This window comes from Serinus canaria, chromosome 1A, assembly GCF_022539315.1.
Source record: "Serinus canaria isolate serCan28SL12 chromosome 1A, serCan2020, whole genome shotgun sequence".
Lineage (NCBI taxonomy): Eukaryota > Metazoa > Chordata > Aves > Passeriformes > Fringillidae > Serinus > Serinus canaria.
This window is the reverse complement of record NC_066314.1, coordinates 54,134,990-54,156,082: the sequence shown is the minus strand read 5'-3', so window position 1 is coordinate 54,156,082 and position 21,093 is coordinate 54,134,990. Positions and strand designations below refer to the sequence as shown.

Here is a 21,093-nt window from a genome sequence, read left to right as displayed (position 1 = left end):
GTGTGAGCAAAGTGTGTGCATGTGTGTGTATGTGGGAGACAGAGGGAGCGTGGAGGACAGAGGGGCGGGAAGGGGGGGGTGTGTATGGACCATTAGAGTGCAAACACAGAGACATTCCTGCAGTAAAATACTCTTCTGCTGAGAATCGCAGTCTGGGAGGGATGGTGGTGATTTAACAAAAGAATTATCTAAAATGTTCCCTGGTGCTAATACTGTTCTTAAGAATATGAAGGGGTTTTTCCAGGAAGAGGAATAAAACCATCAATTAGATATGGGGGGGTGGGGGGGGGAAGAAAAATAGGCACAGGATGGTTTTTTTTAGAGCACAAAGGGGGGAAAAGACTCTTTTTGCTGTTTTCAAAAAAATGCCTCATTCGCTGAATTTCCCCTTGCAGGCAGGGTTGTTATAAATGGTAGGTAGGGAAAGCAGAGTGTGGCAATAAAGGGGTTAATCCACGAAGCACAGAGCCATCTGGCTGAGCTGGTTTGTTATAATCAGCAGATTATGTTCACAGGGCTCAGAGTTTAAGGCTCCTCTCCCATAGAGCAACTCTCCACAACCCAAGCAGACCAACTTTGGGACTTTGAATGAACATATTTACATCCACCTTTCTCTTCATGTCGACTTTTCTGGAAACATTCACACGGATGCCATGGTTACTCCTACCACGGTAAGGGAAATTTGGCATTTTCTAATAGGGTCCTAAGAGGGCGGGGAGGGGAGGGGGGGAGAGGGGTCCTTAAAGGAAATATAATGGGGAGGAGGTGGGGGTCTTGTAAGTGGTAGATGTGTCCCAAATGTTGCCTTTCCCATTGTGCCTCCTCCTTCCCTCACCCCTACTTGCCCTATAGTTTTCTTCAGTCCTGAGGTTCCCCTCTCCTCCCGCTCCTCACACTGTTGTTCGGGTCCCTGGAAAGAAAGTGGCGGAGGAGAAATGCGAGGTGCTACAGGAAATCTGATTTAAGAGGCAAAAGCAAAGGGCACTTTTGGTTTTGTCTTAAGAGGGAAACCAGCAAGTTCAGATATAACAAAAGGGGTTGAAAATCTTGACCATGCATTGTAAGAACCAGCCTCAGCACACGTAGCATGCTCACCCTCCAGCAAAGTTAGAGCCCGTGACAAGCAAAGCCAAAATTCCCAATTTCTAGACCTTGCCTGCCGCAGGTAACCAGCTTCACTGGAGCTTTCATACTTTGTGTGTATGCCAGACACTGGAAACCCTCTTCATGACCCTTGAATTAATCCTCATTCTCCTCAAACCCAAACATTAAATTATGTGAGAAGAGTTGGAGATCAAGATTCCCTGCACATCTGTGTCTAGGTGAAAAAGATACACTCACTCTGTGCTGGAATGGCAGGGAAACTGTTCTTACATTGTAGCTCTCAGCATTTGGTGAGTGCCTTCTAAGAACACAGTAGACAACTAATCAACGGAGATGCACATCTAGAGAGCAAAATAGAAAGCTGTTTCACATCTAAACAGCTGAAATGCAGTTTAAAGTGTCAGTTACTGGTGAGTCCTTATGGAGACACCAAACTGCTCTTAGCCAGGAGGGGAAAAAGTCCTTGAATGGTTGAGATAGTTTTCTGATCAGTTCTTAATCCTTCATTAAAATAAACGGGAAAGCTATATAAAAGCTATAACTATAAATATGCAGTATCTGGAGAGATGGATATTTTGGATTGAATAGGGCTGCTATGTGCACATTCTCTTGTTCCTATATTGCAAAACCATTTATTTAGAGATGATTGTGTGTGTGTGTGTGTGTGTGTGTGTGTGTGTGTGTGTGTGTGTGTAAGGGGGGGGGGGGTTACTTCTCCCCCTCCCCCCCTTTTTAAATAGACAGGGATGTGTGTTATATGGTCCAGAGGATTGTTGTGAGCTACAATGTTTCAGAAAACACTCTTTGCTCTCTGGCTTGTGTGATTTGTTGCATGAGGAGTGCAAACGGTATGTAAAGTTTTGCCTTTGCATTTGTGCCTTCAGGAAAATATCCAGACAAGTAGAGGAGGCACTTTCAGGCACAGAAATACCTGATATGTGCAAGCTTGCAAGTAGAGAAGTGGCACAACAAGAAGCACCTATAAATGGGATGCAAGGAAAAGGAAAATCTAATAGTAATAAGAAAGAAAAAGAAAAAGAAAAAAAAAGAATTAAGAAAAAAAAAAGAAAAAAAAAAAGCCCTGCCAGACAAAAGCAGCAGAGAATGGAAGAGTTCAGCATGGTCCCAGCTGGTGGTAGTAAGAAGACTGCTCTGAGATACACGTGTAAATACCAGGGACTCCGTGTATAAGCTTGGTGGGGGGACAAAATCCAGGCATGATTGCAGGTGGAGCCAAAACATGGGGAGAAGTGGAGGTACCAGCAGAGCCAGTAGCGGGGTGCTTTGTATATGTGTTGAAGTATGCAGAACTCATAGGTTTAAGGGGTTTGGTTTGTATTGTTCTGCTGTCGGTTGGAGTGTTTTTCTCTTCAGGGAACAAAAAATGAAATGATGCATATAAAGGTATATAAAAACTGGAGGGAAGGTGTAATACAGCAGAAATAAAGTGCTACGTTTCTGTTGTGCACTGGGGTAATAATGGCAGGTGAGATATGCAAAGGTGGTGAGCTTGAAAGGGAAACTACTGCACATCAGCTGGAAAAAGAGGATCCTTGTGGGTGTCAGAAAGTTTAGGAGCTCATAAGAGGAAGTAACATGAGAGAGATGGGAAAAGGTACAGGCTGGAGGCTGGGTGAGGATATGAAAGGGACATACAACAATGGTAGGGTCTGCAAGGGGGAGGTTGAGTATGGAGTGGGAGTGGAGGGAGAAAGGTGAAAGCACAAAGGATGTTTGGAGGAGGAGTTAAAATGTGAAGTATTAGCTATTAGGAGAAAGGTATGGAAAATAATCTGCTATATGAAGCTTGTGGGGGGCGTCAAAAGGAGACACCTTTGATTCTGTCAAGAAATAGATATGGGGATGTATTTACAAGGAAGGTATCAGAGTATGAAAGGCAAGGCTTGCATGGTGATGGAAACATGGGCCGAGAACAGGAACACAGAGGGAAAAATTAGCTGGATGGAGATAGGTTGTGATGAGGGGATGAGGGAAAAGGGGTCCTGTAAGTATGTGAAGGGGTAATTAATTAGAGATATTTCAGAGCAGGCTGGAAGGCTGCTGGAGTGTGCTGCCTTCCTCCAAGGGAGAGACAGAACTGGGTAAAAAGCCCTGGGGAAGTGGTGGGAGGAAATTCAAGAGAGTGGAGGTCACAGGGTGAACTGGAGCAAGGATATAAAGCCATGGCAGGTTTTGAGGAGCATGACAATGAGAAAAATTAAGGAGTGTAGGAGGCATGAATGAGGATGAAATGAAGAGCTGTATTCTCTGTAATGCCTAGGAAAGAGGTGGTTTAGAAGAGACACAGGGTGAGAGCAGAGAGTGAAAGGAAATTTGGGGATGTGTTTCTTGGCAAAGAGAGGGAGCATGCAAAAGTGCAGTGGATTGCTCAGCAGAACTGGGGATGCCTCTTTGCTGGGGAGTAGGAGCAACACAGGGACAGAACAGGCAGTAAGTTACAGGGGAAGAAGTTGGGGCAAGGAACAGCAAGCAAGGAATAGTGGGAAGACTGTGGAAGGAGAACATAAACAAAAAGGAGCGATTTTCTGTTGGAACAGACGTAACAAATGTGCTTATTTCTCTGTGGTAGGTACTGGCTGAGTGAAACAGCAAGAGAGAATGGAACAAATGTGCTGGTAGAGAAATGGCTAAAGATATAAAGGGGTGGGAGGAGAAAGAATGAGAGGAAAAACTACCTGGAGGGCTGTATAAGCCCCATGGCTGTGCTGAGGTCAAAAGTAGAGTGTGAAGTGTGTGGGGAGGTGGGTGGAGTTGGGAGATGCAGGGCATGAGGTGGAAGTGTATGGGAATGACAGTTCCTGTTATGAGGGGTGAGGAGCTCAGTGTGGGTTGACACACAGCAGTGTGAGAGTGAGGAAGGGACCTGTCAGGCTGTGCCTGCTTGCAAGGGCTGTGCAAGGGAAGGTGAAGGGAGGGAAAAGTTGTGTCTGATAAGAGAGATTTGTGTACACAGCATGCTCAAAGGAAATGAGGGAAGTACAGGAGAGGCTTGCAGACCTGGGTGTGGGGTCTGGGAGAAGGAAAACCACTTATGAGGGAAGGGAGAGTGATGAGGAGTGAGAAAAAGTTTATGCTTAAGGCATCTCTTGTTATCTGCCTCTTGCTGTGAGGGAGGTTAAGTGTGCAAGGAGCCCTAGGTGCATGCAGTGCACCAGGAGAGCAGATTGGGAGTTCAGTGCAAGGGCACAGGTAAATCCATACAGACCTTGGTGATAGGCACATGGATACATGGAACGTGCGAGGGACAGGAGTGAAAATGTTCAGTGGGTGCTGTGCTTATGGAACTGGCAGAGTTGTGGGTGGTGAGGACAATCCAGGAAAAAGCTGAAACCCCTGAGGGGTGTGTAAGAGCCCTGGATTGCTGTAAGGGATGAAGGCCTGTGTGGAAGTCCCAGAGAGCCACCCAGGAGGCCGTGCTGACGTGCAGGGTGGCTACCAGAGGCTGAGTGGAACATCACGTGTCCACTGCATTCGTGGCACAGCTCTCCATGTTGAAATAACTTACGTAAGGCCAGCACCAGGGGTGAGTTTTGTGAGTGCTAGGAAAGCAATGTTTGCATTGAGAAGGAGGGTAGGAAAGGATGACTAACCAGGAAAATGGTTTGGTGTGTGGGTAGCAATAGAACCTGATGTGCTCTAGATGTACCTGCCTTCTGCATGACTTGCACAGCAGGCAGGCTCTCCTCTAGAGATTTTTTACAGACTTTTTATGAAGAATGCTGAATAATCCTTAGAGAATCCCAATAGATTTAACTACAATATTTAAACAAATTTAATTCAGAAGCATACCAATGCACCTTATTTTCACACATAAAACCTCTGAATACTGCTGCTGGCATGAAGGGCAGAGAGGTTTCTCTGGAAAAAATTAAAAGGGCTCTTGGATGAACAACCATTGGGCTGAAGTGCTCAGAAGGACTACAGATGTCAGTCAAAGGAAAGAAGAAAATGCTGGCTTTCTCCATGGCTTGAAGCTGGTTGAGGGTTGAAAACATAGGATATGTCTTGGGTGTCAGAGAGAAGCACTAGGAACTTATTTCCCTTCAAAACAATTGCATTTATTTATATTATATTTGCATTATATTATTAGACAACAGCTGTTCTTCAAGTCTGGTCTAAAAACACCTGCAAATTTTGTGGCTCACCTAGGACTTTGGGTTCTTTTACACAGAGCAGGAAAGTGCTTGTTTCCACCCATAGCTGGTGTAGCTGGTGAGAAGATGTGAGTAATCCTGTGGAACTTGCACTGGAAGAAGTCAATCTAATCACACAGAACCTCTAAACTTCAAGGTTGAAACCTCTGAGGCCAGACCTTAAATAAGATCAGTCCCATGGACCATGGTTTGTAGATCCCTTTTCTATTCATTGCAAATTTCTGCTAAAAGCTAGCAGCCTGTGAAATGATAAGCAATTAGTGTTCATGCAGCCATAAGTTGTGTTGGGAACCCATTGTCCCATATTTTACACTGGTTTCCGACTGCAGAGTCCAGCTCAAGCTCTCCAGCAGGATAATTTTTCCTGGAAGTTCTTGCAGCTCGTTGCAGTCTGCACAAAGGACCTTTCTTCTCTGCTAGGAGTGAACATCCCACCATAGTAGGCTGTGGGTGGAGGGGATGGTGAAGCAGTTGTCCATGAGGGGGAGATGCAGTCTCAGACACTGGATTCAGATGGGCTGATACCAAACACCACAGCCTGCTCAGCCCTCTGCCACCAGTGTTCCCCTGATCTCTGATCACTCTACTCCCTCCACTAGGAAAATAAAAATCAAATAGTGGCATCAACCTGTCAGCTGGCTGAGAAAAGAGAAAGGGATCAATGGGTTGTTGCAGGAAAGGGAGCAAAGCAAGAAGGAACGAGCTGTGCTCAGTGTGGAGAACGTGGGGCATTTCTGCTTGCCTGCATCCTTTGCAGCCAGGACACAGCCAGAGAAATCTGCTTGTAAGGGGCTGGAACCTCTGGGTGTCCATGCAGATGTTTGCCTTGCCGTGTGTGTGCATCTCCTGGTGGTGTCCAGGAAGGGCTTATGGAGGGGGATGGCAGCTGTTGCTGTGTGGGAGACTCTTCATGCATTTGTCAGTGAGGGATGCGGGGATCAGTCGCTATCTGAGGGGGCAGATGGGATGTGCATGTGAAGAGACAAGTGCTAAGGGTGGATATGGAGTAGTTTCAAGGTTGTGAAATGAGTGCTAGGAGCCACATCCACAGCTGTGCTCCTGATTGTATCACAAGCCTTAAGTCCATGGGGGAAGAGGAGTCCTCTACAGGAAACCTCAAGGGAGATTGCACTTCCCAAGGAACAAAAAAAACCTCACTCAAGCATGCTGTTCAGTTCAGAGTCTCCTTCTCTCCTTCACACAGTACCAGCAAGCCAGGAAAGGTGGTTCTTTCCCGCAGGGCAGCAAGCACTTGAAAGATCACAGCAGGACCATGTACTCCTCCCTCTCTGATCTTTCCCTGCCTCTGTCTCCTCTCCACCTCTTCACACTCATGAGGAAGGGTCTTTCCCAGCTTGGCCTCTGGGTTTGTGTGTGGAATTCCCACCTGAGGGAACGCATGATGGAGCTGCCGCATCAGGGAAGGCTGTGAGTCTGCACATGTCAAAACTGAGTTTGCTGGTTGTCATCTCAGGCACAGAGAAAGAGCCTGGTGGTTGCATTTCAAGGCACATGGGAAGGATGTTAGGCTGTTCCACGTTTCCATCAGGCAGAGCAGGAGTCGCTGCTTGTGTAGCCATGAAAATGCACGCATTCTGTGGAGCAAAGTCCACTTATCTGTTAAATAACTTATCTGTGTTATCTGTTAAAAAAAACCTACACCAGAGGTGATGAACACTCTGGAAGGATTGCAACCCACAGGGTAAGATTGCAGCAACTCCTTCAACATTTCCAATGTGCATGTTGCCCATAATGGAACCACAGCAATAAATGTGCTTCTTCTCAATTGCTCTTTCATACCTTCCAGCAATAAATTCCTGTATTTTGAGTTTGACCCTGCTATAGATTTTACATGTTTAATCTTAAAATGCGAGAATCTAGTTAATTCAAAAATATATATTTCTAGGCAATGCCTTTCAAAAAAAATCAAACACGTTTGCCAAAAGTCTGAATCTATACAGTCAGAGGTAACTCACAGGCAACTACAGAGCTGCAGAAGAAAGAAGTATTTTGTATCTAAAAGAATTCAGGTTGTGAGTGTGAAATTTAAGCCCAACCACTTCTTTTGAAAAGCTCTGTGGTTAGACAAGTTTGAATACAGCATCCTCTCCAGTGAATTCTGCCTCACCCAGGAGATAGACACAGTTGCAAGACAAAATCATCTTCTGTCCCCTCCAGAGATGGGATTTGGGCAGCATTTGGTTTCTGCTCCAAACCAAGATGAGATATTTTGGCCTTTAGGTGCCAAATATAGACCTCATAAATCTGATGGAGACCAAACCACAGAGTTGTTAAGAGGGAGAAATAATTTCATGTGCTATGGGGCCTTTCCTGGATTTGTACATTTAAAAGTTAAAAAATATTTACCTACTTCAGTGTTTTCAGCTCCTGTGAGAGGTAAAACTATATCCTCCACTCATTTGTCAAACAATTTGCACAGTCAGATTTTACATGACTGGCTTTCCAAATTGATGTTGCAGGTAACTCCATAACATTAAAAAAAATCTTCCTGAAAAGGTGCTTTTTCTTTGCTGTTTATCCATATTTGCCTGTTGTCCCACTTAGATCCCCTTATATCCTGACCAACTTTCCTTCTTTGTTACTGTTTGCTAAATATATCCTTCATATATTTGACTTAAGCTGTCCTTTGTTTAAGCTCATTATTTTCTTACAGGTCAATCTTAATATGATTTTTTTTCCTCTAAGCATATGCTTCAATTTCTTGACTTTGTTTTTTCAGTTTTCTGACCTCCCTCAATTTCATCCAAAACGCTGTGGAACTAAGGCATTCAGGAATAAAAGTGATGTTCCAAAACCAGGAGCCCTCTTTCCTCTATTTGCCTGCCTTCTGCAGTCACACTGACTTTTTGCACTCACTACTTTTCTCTTTTGTGTCTCCCTTCTACTGCAAAATAACTTCTATCTAATAAATCCAGCACTAATTCCTTGTTTAAATCATGACTAGCTAATTTTCAGTATTATACGTTTCCAACTTTTTCCCTAACATTTAATTCAGTTGCTCTGAATTGATTTTTCCTAGACATATTATCTTAGGCCTTTCTCCCCCAAATCTGTTATTTTCTGCACTTTTCTAACAAACCTTTGTCCTTCCATGTTGCACTTTCTTCTATCCTTTCCATCCTTTCTATCCATTTGCAGCCCCTTCCTTCTCCCATTTCATGTTTCTTCAGCTATACTCTTTAACGCTTTCAAATTGAGATGATTTTTGAGGTCCCTTCCAGCCCAAACCATTCTATGTTTCTATGATTTTTACAGAGTAAAACTCTTTATGAGAGAGATGAAACCATCTCATCATATAGGGACACCTTTAGGAAATATTACCTCAATATGTCTTTCTTCCTAGATGTGCTCCAGATGTAACTAGAACAAAGTATTAATTAATTTATACAAAAAGTATACAAAATGTATGCATTAATTAATCTGGGCAGAGACTTTTTTCCTGTTCAGAGAAAATGTCTGTGTTTAAACTGCCTTTTTGTGTTACCGTGCTGTTCAAACTGCCTTTTTAAGTCTTTAACTCAGGAAATATGTTTTGTTTTCCTGTTGAAAGACAAACCATCACAAGCTCTGAGAAAATAGCAATAATCTAAATACTACTGTAAAATGAGATTGGGGAGTTGTTGTTGTTGTTGTTTTACTAAAACAAAATGAAAATAAACAAAAAGCTTCATGGAGTTAAATGTTTACCTGAGAAGCTAAAGCTGTTTTTCACATCTGCTAGGACAGGGAGTGGTCTCCCTAGGAAAAGTTTGAGTTTTGGGGAAACAGAAATGGTTTAAAGACCACTGATTTTTTTTTTCTGTCTTTCTTCTAGTAGGAAATCTTCCTGTCAAATTTTTTTCCCCAGAGGTTCTCATTTGCCTCTTTCTTATGAAATAAAAGCTAATTAATTTTCAGCATCATCTGTTTTTTGAACCAACATTATCAAATCTTATTGATTTAGTTGTCCTTCGGTGAGTTCATTTTTTTACCTCAATCTTTCTTTGCACCTCTGGTTCAGACTGTGCCTTTCCTGACTCTGGTTTGACACCAGCACTTCCACTGATTCCAATGCATTTCTGATTAACACAGGATCAGGGCAAACATGGAAACCCACCTGACTGCAGGTCAAATTCTGCTCTCAGTTCCACCCAGGCAATCCTACTAATATTTGTGAGGATGTTACTTTAAATTTTTTACTTGGGGTTTATTTTTGGGGATTTTTTTAAAACCATGAATGCACATCCAAAGCATTTTAGCATGTTGAGCCATAGAAATCAGAGAAGGGGAAAGAATATGCCTACATATGATAAGTGGTATTTTGACTGGAAAAATTGCAACAAATACCTTTTTTTTTTGGTTGGAATTTGTCAGTTCCTCAGAGACCAAGCATTCCCCACTTGTTCTAATAAATCTCAACTAATTCTCTGTGGACACCAAAGTTTAAAAACCTTTCAGGCTTCTCCCTTGCTCAAAACCCTGTGTCCTTGTTGACTCATCCACCAGCCATCCACAGACCAGGGAATCGGTACTTGGAGCTACAAGGACAAAGCCAGTGAAGTACAATAACCTAGAGAAAACAAGGGCATGATGCTTTTACCTCACAGGGAACTCTTGGGCTCAGGAGTCAAAGAGAAATTCCACAGCACTGGAGAATTAAACCCAACAAAATCCATCTCTAGTCGAGTCTAATATCTCCTAATACGGTCTGTCTCTCTAAGATTTCAGCTAGCCAGATAGAATATTCTTCAAAGCTCTGTCATGTCTAATTTTAAATTCATCAAGTGACTGGGCTCCCACCACTCCACTTAAAATTTTCATACCATCCCCCATCCAGCTTGAGTGCCATTCATTACTACAGGATTGAGTGCTTTCCCATGGACAAGTTGTTAGCAACAACACAGTCCTGGGTGGCAGTAGGACAGCTGGCAAGAGTCAATTTTAGATGAGTGGTTTGGCTTCAATTTTATTTTTTCTTTAGTTAAATTCTAGCAGTTACCTTTTGGTGATGGCATTCCTTGAGGAAAAAGTGAAAATAAAACGTGTCATTGTTGAAATATTTTAACAGAAATATTTTAAATATTTTAACAGAAATATTTTAAATAAATAGCTTGTTCTTGGAGAACTTTCTCAAAAGAAAGGTTGCACTGGTGATGCCACACCTGAGTCCTGGGCCCAGTTTTGGGGCCTACTCTAAAAGAAAGCATGGAGGGGCTGGAGCATGTCCAAAGAAGGGAAAGGAGCGGGGGAAGGGGCTGGAGCACCAGGAGGGGCTGAGGGAGCTGGGGGGGCTCAGCCTGGAGAAAAGGAGGCTCAGGGGGGCCCTTTTGACTCTGCCCTTCCCTCTCTGACAGGAGGGGACAGCTGGGGGGGTCAGGCTCTGCTCTCAGGGAACAGGGACAGGATGAGAGAAAATGGCCTTAAGCTGTGCCAGGAGAGGGTCAGGTTGGACATCAGGAGGAATTTTGTCATGGAAAGGGTGGTCGGGCACTGGAAGGGCCTGCCCAGACAGGTGGTGAATCCCCATCCCTGCAGGTCTCCCAGGGACTATTGGACCTGTCATTCGGTGCTCTGGGCTGGGTAACAAGGTGGTATTTGGTCACAGGCTGGACTCAATTATCTGGGAGGTTTTTTCCAACCTCAGTAATTCTGTGGTTCTGTGAAAAGCTCAGTACCATCTCCTCAAATTGGTGGGTGTGTCTGTAGCCTGGCAGCAACCTGGACAGTGTTCCAGGAGGTAACTCCATACAAATTACCAGGCGTGCACCTTGCTTCTTGGAGAGTCTCCAGATTCTCCAATCTATTAGCAGAACCACACCAGGATAGCCAACCTTATTTCTACTTGGATGGTAGTGCAAAGCTCTCCAGGGACACCCAAAGACACCCTGCAGGCTGCTGTTAAGACATCCTACTGTGTAAAGTAGCTCTGATGGAGCAGCAGAGACAGCAGTGTATGAGCGAGCACCCCTGCAGGGTGAGCACAGAGGACAGTCCCTTGCTCTGCCAGGTCAATGTAAACACCCTGAGGCTCCTCTCAGGTATCCAGACTGCTTGGTGAGGCACACAAACCAAGCTACAGCCTTTTTCCAGCTGCTTTTAGGGCAACATGATCCTATAGGATGACTGGAATCAGAAATATTCCTGGTCCTCTACAGGAATCACAGAATGATTTGGGTTGGAAGGGACCTTAAAAATCATCCAGTTCCAAATCCCCTGCCATGTGTAGGGACACCTTCCACTAGCCCAGCTTGCTCCAAGTTCCATCCAACCTGGCCTTGGGCACTTCCAGGGATGGGGCAGCCACAGCTTCTCTGAGCAGCCTGTGCCAGGGCCTCTCCACCCTCACAGGGAAGAATTTCTTCCTAATATCTAACATAAATTTCCCTTTTCAGTTTGAAGTCATTCTCCCTTGCTGTCCTCGTTCAGGGCAAATTTGGGAGAGAACCCCCAAAGGGCTCCTCTAGGAAATCGGATTCTATCGCCCCTCCCCCAACCGGTCCGGGAGAAAATACCTCCTTGGAGAAAAGTGGAAAAAAACTGTTTATTAAACAAGAAAACCTAAACAATATTAAACTTAATCTCTTGCTCCAAAAGAGATGACAAACCCAGAAAGTCCCCTCCCCAGATTCCAGTTCAGCTCACTCAGTCCCGTATCAGTCTCTCCGGCGCTGGAAATGCCGCGGCCCGAGCCCGGCCTGGTGGTCACTGATGGGAGCTGCTCGTGCTCTTATGGTTGTTCAGTCCAGAGCAGGTGTGAACAGGTCCAAAGAAAGGGAAAAAAAGAAAAAAACCACAGTCTAGGGAACTTCTTTGCCTCAGCTAGCTAAACTAACTAAAAGCAAAAAAAAGAGAGCCCTGTCCCGCTGTCTGTTCATCCGCAGACAACGCAGTCCAGGAGCAGGAATGTGTAGGAAAGAGTTCAGTGTCTGAAAACAAACTGCGCGCCTCCTCTCCCCCCCTCAATCTTTGGAGCAAGTCTTACTATTCAGCATAAATGGAACAAGACGATTGGGGATGAAAGCATCATATAGTCAACCTAGGACACTTGCTCTGTCACTACTGCTCCTGATGAAAAGTCCCCCTCTAGCTTCCCTGTATCCCCTTCAGATACTGGAAAGTTCTGTGAGGTTTACACACCCTTCTCCTCCCCAGGCTGAACAGCCTCAGCTTTCCCAGCCTATCTCCACAGGCGAAGTGATCCAGTCCTCTTATCAACTTTGTGGCCTCCTCTAGACTTGCTCCAACAGTTCCACGTCCTTCTTCTGTTGGGGGCACCAGAACTGGTTGCAATATTCCAGGTGGGGTCTTACCATAGCAGAGTACACATGGGCACCACAACCTTCCTTCAGCCAGGTCCATAAATTAAATTATTTTCATTTTTATTCATAAACACTCTAAATATTTATGGCTATTTAGGGAGATTTGTTTATTCCAATTGCTTTCTGAATTTTCTCCTGATAAACTGGGTTTTTTTTGAGCAATACATGGAAACTTATAGACTACAAAGAAGCATCTAAAATTATCTGGTTACCTGGCAGATTACCATTGATGGATTTCATTATGGGTTTTTCCATCTTTTCCCATCAATATGCTTCTATTTTCCTCTAGCTGAATATTCTTGAACAGCCAGTTGCTAACTCTGGAGATAACTAACTTAACAGAGGCCTAATTCTGACCCCACTTACATGGAAGAAGCCTAATGTGCCCCCAGGGAATAAGTTCATCTTGAGGCAGTGAAAATTTAGACTAGAGTCAAGACCTGAGAACTCAAGAGAGAAACTATTGCCAATAGCCAAGGAAACAAGAGTGGTTCTGTCTGCAAAAAATTAAAAACAAAGGTTTTCTTAATGTAGAAACAGTCTTCCAAATGTGAACTAGCAAAGCTTTCTTCTAAATTCTGCTCTAACCTGTCAAAAATTATCTAATCAGAGCCAGATACTGTTCTTGCTTGTTTGTTTGCTTCCTTGTTTGTTTTCTCCTCTCTTTTTACAAGAAGGTGTTAGTGTGGTGAGTCCAGCTCTCTCAATTTTTCCATCCATTAAATTCCAGATGGACTATGTCAGACCAAATCTGAAAAATAAAACCCAGTGTCCTACCTTTGATCTGAGGCAAATAATCATAGGTGGCATGGCCAGCCTTCCGCAGGAATGTGGTCCAGAGCAAAGGACTTGAAAAGAACCTCAAAGATACTTCTAAAAGTCATAAAACGTTTTAGCAATTTTGGGGTTTCCCCCCTTTTCCTTACTGAAAAGGAACAGATGGGAACAGAAGTAAATCTGCCATCTAGAAAGACTGAAGGATCAGTATGAAAAGAGCCAGGTGTCAAGTTTGTTCATCACCAGCCCAGTTTTGTCAATTATCAACATCAAAACCTTGTCTCAACAAAGGCTGAATACTGTCACCGACATGTTTTATGAAAAATCCTCTCCTTAGGATTTTTCCCCTCCTGAGAAGCTGAGAGGCCTCAGGAACAAACTGTAAACAATTCTTATCTGCTGCTGTGGAATGCAACAGGGGGAGTCTATGATTGGCCCTGTCATGCTGTTTGCAATTAAGAGCCAATCACAGAACACCTGTCCGGCCGGTCTCGGTCTGAGAAGACCTTTGTTTTCAGATTCCTTTTCTATTCTTAGCTTAGCCTTGTAGTGAGATCCTTCTCTCTATTCTTTTAGTATAGTTTTTATATATTATCTATCCTATAATAAATCAAGCCTTCTGAAACATGGAGTCAACTTTCTCATTTCTTCCCTCATCCTGGGACCCCTGTGAACGAGGTAACAGAATACACTAAGGATAAATGATTTTTCAAAGCCATTTTTTCTGTATATTTTTGTCACCTAATTGTTCAGCTATCTTGAAAACTCCAGTTCTGAACAGAAAAAGGAAAGAGATTAATTTGAAGTTTTACTTCTTATGTCACAGGAAATTCTCTGCTTTGGTCTTTCCTACCTTCCAATGAACACTGCAGTCTGGGTTCCACTTAAAGTCCATTGGCTCTGTCAAAACATTTTAATACTATGCTGAAATGAATTTACATATAGGTAATTTGGACCTTGTTCTTATAACAGTTTGAAATGGAAATGTAGCACCTTTGGATGGGAAATCAGAAGCACAAAAATAACTTTAGTAATGTTCAGTCTCTGGAGAGTGTCTGAATCGCTGACTTTTTTGCTTCAAATATTGGAAATTATGTGTGTAAATATAATTTATATATACATATATATATGTGCATATATATATATATATATGCATATATATATATGTGCACGAACTGTATGCAGAACAAGACTGAAGATGCCTTGCTCTTTTCTTGAGTAGATTTCCTTTTTTAAATTAGGTTTTATTTACATTTCATTTATGAGATTTCACAGCAATTTTGGTTTTAATCTTATTATTAAGTGGCTATTCCTGCTTTGGGCTTTATATTGAGGGACATTTGAGCAAATAATTACCCATCTGCATACCAAGGAGACTGATAATACAGTATTTAAAAAATACAAATAGGGAACCTGGAGTGATAGGACAGGCAAAATGGCTTCACATTGAAAAAGAAAATGTAGGTTAGATATTAGGAAGAAATTCTTCCCTGTGAGGGTGGTGAGGCTCTGGCACAGGTTGCCCAGAGCAGCTGTGGCTGCCCCACAGTTGTCCAAGGCTGCCCTGGAAGTGTCCAAGGCCAGGCTGGACGGGGCTCTGAGAAACTTGGGCTAGTGGAAGGTGTCCCTGCCCATGGCAGGGGGCACTGGAATGAGATCATCTTCAAGGTCCCTTCCAATCCAAATCATTCTGTGGTTCTGTGACTCTCATATATATAAATACAAGAGTTCCAATCAATATTTCTTTTCTTCAGACATTCACGCAGACTGAGTTTCTTGGTAAATACCCTCAGCCTTCTTTTGCCATCTTTTGCAGAATTATGCTTCATTTTTATAAAACAAATCTCTCTAAAAGCTGGAGCTGCATAAACTGGTACTGTTTTTCCATGCATAATACAATACTTGATGCTTCTTTTACAAGTTGGCTTGGATTGCCTTTTGTCAAATTTTGCCTGTAGTCTTCAATTATCTCCTGTGCCTGCATTTTCTTATGGGTTTGTGGTTTGGTAACCTTGTCAGCTGTGATTGTATTCTGTTTTTCCTCCAAAACATGCAATTTGTTTTGCTTGTGCTGTACAACCTGGCAATTTTTCCTTTTTATTCCCTCTCTAAACATATATCAGGAGTTGTAGTATTCTTTTTTTTTCCCTTCAGTTTGATGTCTCTGTACCCCAGCATCATCTGAGTAGATGACGTCCACAAGCTCCTCTAAAACTCCCTGAAATTTTTTTCATCTTTATATAATGCTGATACCTTTCAAAATTTCTTTACCACTGTCTTTCTCTTTTTCTCCTGATACCATGATAATGAAATACATCTATGACCTCTGACCAAGCCTGCCAAACAAAAAAGACATAGTTATTGCTGCTTATGTAATTTTTCAATGCATTTTCCTTCTTTTTGTGAGAAGGCAAATTCTAGTTTGAATCCCTTCTGTTTGACTTCAGGAAAGGTTGGGCTCTTTGAGGACCTTTGGCATCTCTATTTTCCCATCATCGTCTTTCTTTTCTTCATGCTTTACATATGATCTTCTTTTGCTCATTTTTCTCCCTCAGCAATGCACTGTACCTTGGTGAGGGTTAGACAGAACTACAATTAAAAAAAAAAGGAATTAAGGGAAAAGGCATCCCTGCATTCCTCTTTCAAAAAGAATGAAAGTGAAACCATACTTAATGGTTAAAATCAAGTTTGTATTATTTTTCAAAGTTCTTTCGAGGCAGAGAAAAATAATTACTTTATCAGACTTCTGCACTGCATCTCCATCTACTTAATCAGATGATGATTCAACAAATTTTTTACTTGCCTTCCCATTTCAGGAAAGACTTTTAGTACCTCTGACCCTTGCTATCTTCCCTCCTAGATGTTTGTACAGATTTAGTACAATAGTTGTGTCTTCACCTCCGAGTTCCGTCTTTTCAATCAAAACTGTGTCAACAGTTCAATTTCTTCAAACTTGCTTCTTTTGCTCTTGACGAGATCTAATTTCCTTGCAGTAAAAGTTTTTCTTCATGTAAAAAATAGTTATTAAAAACCCCGCAACAAGGAAGAAACCTCAAACTTTAATCTACAGCCAAAAATGTGAATTTAAAGCAAGTTAAAAGGAAGACAGCTTAAAGATAATCTTGTTCCAATCTCCTGCCATGGGCAGGGACACCTTCCACTAGCCCAGGTTTCTCAGAGCCCCATCCAGCCTGGCCTTGGGGCAGCCACAGCTGCTCTGGGCAACCTGTGCCAGGGACTCAGCACCCTCCCAGGGAAGAATTCCTTCCTACCATCCAATCTAAACCTGCTCTCTGTCAGTGTGAAGCCATTTCCCCTTGTCCTGTCACTCCAGGCCCTTGTCAAGGGTCTCTCTCCATCTTTCCGGTGGGCTCCTACAGGTTCAGGAAGGCCATAATGAAGTCACTTCTCTTCTCCAGGCTGAACTACCCCCAATTCTAAAGCAATAACCACATGGCTAAAGAATATTTCTGTTCCAACAAATATTTTCATATCTATTTTTTTATCACACCTAGTTTTTAACATTTATTTAGAAGTAACTGGGAGCCAGACCAGACAGTCTCTATGACAGGGAATTCTGGAAGAGCAGGCACATCTTATTTCTTTAAATTTTTGTGTCTTCTGATGGTTACTTGCCCTGAAATAATTCGAAGACAACATTCCTTTCTAGTTCAGAAGGAAGATCAATCTGTTGTCCAGGTTAATTTTATTGCATGTTACAGTGAGGGAAACACTTTTTCACAGTGTAAACCTGTGATCTTCAGTGCTGACAGCCGAGTTTGTACAGTCCTTCTACTCAGTGCCTCTGTAAACCCAGCAAACTCAAAGGTTTATAGTGAGGCCTTGATACTTAAAAAGAAATGCAATTATCTGAGTTGATTATCAGTTCAGATGTTTCTGAGGGATCAGCAGTCCCTCAGAGTTAAAATCATGCTATTGGAGAAGAGCAGGACCAAAGTTTCCAGGCTCTTTCACCCACAACAAGATGGAACTTGCACTTGCTTTAAGTGAGTAAATTCCTTTCCTCAGCTGGTTGTAGAAGGGTGTGCATCGGAAAAACGCAGCCCTTCTCACTGGGTATAGCTATGTGGGGCTTTTTTCCCCCAAAAAAAGTCCTGCCTTTTTATCAGGTGAGAATCTTCAAGTCATGCACAGAAGATACCAGGTGTGACTGACAACTAGAGCTCACCACTGAAAAATCCCTTAAAATTCTTTAAAAATAATTGGACCAGCTTTACCATGTGTGTTTGCATTGACAGGTTTTACTAGGAACAACTCACCAGGATATATGTTTTCATTTTGAACCCTTGTTCTGCAAATATCTTGGTGTGGGAATTTGTCGGGCAGTGGTCTGCCTGTGTCACAATGAAATCAAACCCAGACCAGTTTGAATGAATGCTCTAAGGAAAATTCCTTGAGCTGTAATTAGTAATGCATTGCTAGAACCCAGGTACTGCACATTTAAGTACTCCTTCACTGGCTCTTATTAGTAACACATTGCTAAACCCCAGCACAGCCCTCTGACATCCATTCAGTTGTTTATTCACTCATTCATTCCCTTTTTAATCTGTTTTGGGGACCAAGTAAATTTCTTTATATTTTTCCATTTATACACCCAGCTCTTGGGGTATAAGCTGATTTCCTCAGATGAACAGAACATTTCTGAGGGATTTCAGTTGAAACAAACTTCATTTTTTATGGATCAAGTGCAAAGTGATGTTTTGTGGACACATTGATACAAACTATCTTTCTATTTATACATAAATTTCTTTTGTGTTGACCTATGGAGTTTCAGCTTATAGGTGATGCATCTGCTAAAAAAAAATTAAAATATTAAATACAGTTTGAGAGAATAGAAACATTTTTTCATTAACAGGAAAAAAAAAAAGAAAATACTTTTGCTAGTGGTCAGTCCCCATTTTTGGTTTGCTTTCCATAATCACTCCTTAAAGCTCATGATGGAATGAGGGAATTTTAGGGGAATTTTGGACTTTGATCTGAGGGTGGTTATTGTAAATTTGTAAAAATAAGTATAGGGACTTCTTGGAAGTGGAGAGACTTGGAGAGGATGGGACAAACCCATTCCACCCTTTTAGCAGTACAGCCTGACATTTTGGAATATCCAGCCAAGTAAGGAATAAGGTGATCAGGACCAAGCACCAAAAGAGGCACGTGGCAAAACTGCTCCGTTTTCTAAGAGGGGACCCTGCAGATCTTTGAGGATGCAGGAATCATTGCTGGCAGCAGCTAGTAGGAGCTCAAAGAAGAGGGAAAGGAAGAAGGCTGTGAAAACAGGCTCTAAAGTGTCTTGCTGTGACTCTGACCAAGTGCTTACAACAAACTGTCCAGGAGTAACTTCCAGCTCAAAAAACCAGTCCCTTTGTGGAGGTTATTTGGCATGTCTGCCTGAATAACAAACACACTGGGGTGGTGGCAGGGCTGTCATAATTCACTTAAAACTAGTTCTCAAAGCTGAATTTCACCCTTACAGTGACCCAGCTTTGAGCTCTTCTTCCTCTTAGGGCCTATTATTCCACGAGCTCAGCCTTAGTCCAGCCTACTCCCCAGTCTTGTAACAGACTGAGCATCAGACAGAAGGAAAAAGGGGAATTCACTGAATATTTTAATATTTTTGACATATTCATTCAGTTCCCCACACCTTAATGCTCTGCATTGATGCACTGATATCTGGGCCATGTGTGGTGGTGCCAGCAGTTTCCAAATTTGTGCAAATACCCAAGAAACATGACTTGTTATGCATAGCTTGGCAGTTCAGTGTGGAGAGTTTGCCAAAAGGAATCAGGAGCCTTATTAGAAAGAGACAGGAAATTCTCAAGCAAATTTGGAAGTTGACTTTTGAGTGTTGACAGGTACAGATCCCTCTGTCAGGAGGGATTTCAGATTATCAATTATTATCAATTCTTCTTCTCCTAACTACAGGGAAAACTCAAGTACCTCGAATTTTGACTGAGTAGGAGGTGCGTCCAAGACCTGCTCCTCCAGAGCCATTCTCTTTTTGCAGTTGTGGTTCTGACCTCAGTCCAAAAGTGCAAGGGTCACATTTCCCTGCTCCAGAGATCTCAGAGCAGCTTCTGTTGTTATTAAAGATTTCCACCCAAACACGGTAGAAGTTTCTAAGTTTCTAAGAAGTTTCATGTCTGACAAAACTATGGCATTTTCAAAATGTGAATACAACATTTAATCTGGGTTTAAAACCTTACCCAGGAAATGTGAGAGATGCTTCTTCAAGTCAGTAGGTTGATTCCCTGTCAGGTTTGTGTGGACTTTTTTTTCTTTTTCTCAGCCATACATCACTTGGCTCTACCAAAAACCTACATAGCTGTGATCAGCTCTATCCAGGAGGATGTTAATCTCATTTTTTTACTGTCTTGTAGGATTGCTTCAGCACCAGACAATGCATTCAGACACTGGTAAGAGTAGGATCGGACACAAGGTGAATGACAAATTCACTTGAAGTGGAAAACTTGCTTGATTTTCTGCTTAATTATTCTGTCCCTATTGGCAGTTTGTTATTTCCACAGACTTGGCTCATAAATATTGGATGTCTGCCTAGCTGGGAAATTGCATTTCCATTTTCAACACCTGCTATGTGCTAGACTTCTATGAGAGCGCTTAGCTGACACTCTCCAAAGAGGGGGAGGTTACAGTTAGTGTTTTTACCTGTGAGTATTTTTAAAATGTGCTCAATTCTCACCCCAGTTTTACTTTTCCAAGGCAACTCCAGTTTCCTATGAATTTTGAATTATTGGTGAGATTCTTACCAGATTTTTGCTGTTCTTACACCAACATATCTCATGCAGACATAGAAGATTCCATGCTCTTCCTTAATAAACCTAGGCTCGGATATTTCTGGCTGGTATCTCCCTCCACACGCAGCTTTCACGGTGTTTGTTAAGGAGCATTTAGGCAGAGGCGATGTTTGCATTTCATGGCACTGTATGTATAGAGGCCACAGAGAATTCAGCTGCTCCACTGAGGTGTTATGTAAACAGACGATATTTATGATAATCATAATTATACACGCTTAAATAGAATTATTCATGGAAGCTCAGAAACCATAGTTGCATATTTTGTTTACCAGATCTCAATAACTATTTTGGTAAGACAGACAGGCTCAGGGCTAAATGCATTCCCTGACAGGCAGGCAAACCTAGATTTCTGCCCATACACAGCATGGGTACAGAATCAGTGTCATGTTCTGGGTTTTTCTTACACAACGAACCATAAAGAAGGGAAAGAAGAAAAAAAGTTTAGGAAAAAACTTAAGCCAGTTGTTTTGGTGGTAGGTTTTGGGGATTTTTTAAGATCTGTTATCTTTTGCTGTCCAGTGAGTTTGCAAAGACAATGAAATCAGAAATAGGCATTAACACAAAACTTGAAATAACATACCACAGTGTTTCTCTGCAAGTTTTGTAATCTATTGACCATAAATTTGCAAGTACATTTTTGTACGTGAAGCACACATCCCTCTCCTCTGGCAGCAGCCCTGGGAATCTCATAGAGTAAAAGATTCAGTCAAGAAAATCACACAGAATCATAAACTAAAATAAAGAGATCACCATTTTCTTATTCAAAAACTCTTCCCTGTAAAGAAATGTCTGTTTATCCTGTCCTCAGCAGCTTCCAGTGATGAAAACTGCATGTATTCCAAGCAACCTGTTGCTGTTAGAAGGACACCCTCTGCCTGATTGGTTCTT

General features: G+C 42.3%; 1 protein-coding gene across 1 annotated transcript in view; it reads left to right on the top strand.

Moving 5' to 3' along the window:
• The first annotated feature begins 468 nt into the window (after positions 1–468).
• NTF3 (neurotrophin 3) overlaps positions 469–21,093 on the top strand; it is a 52,574-nt gene continuing 31,949 nt past the window's right edge. Inside the window, exon 1 of the mRNA XM_009094070.4 lies at positions 469–671. Coding sequence (XP_009092318.1) covers positions 654–671 — 18 coding nt within the window. The 5' untranslated portion in view covers positions 469–653. The remainder of the gene's footprint in view (positions 672–21,093) is intronic.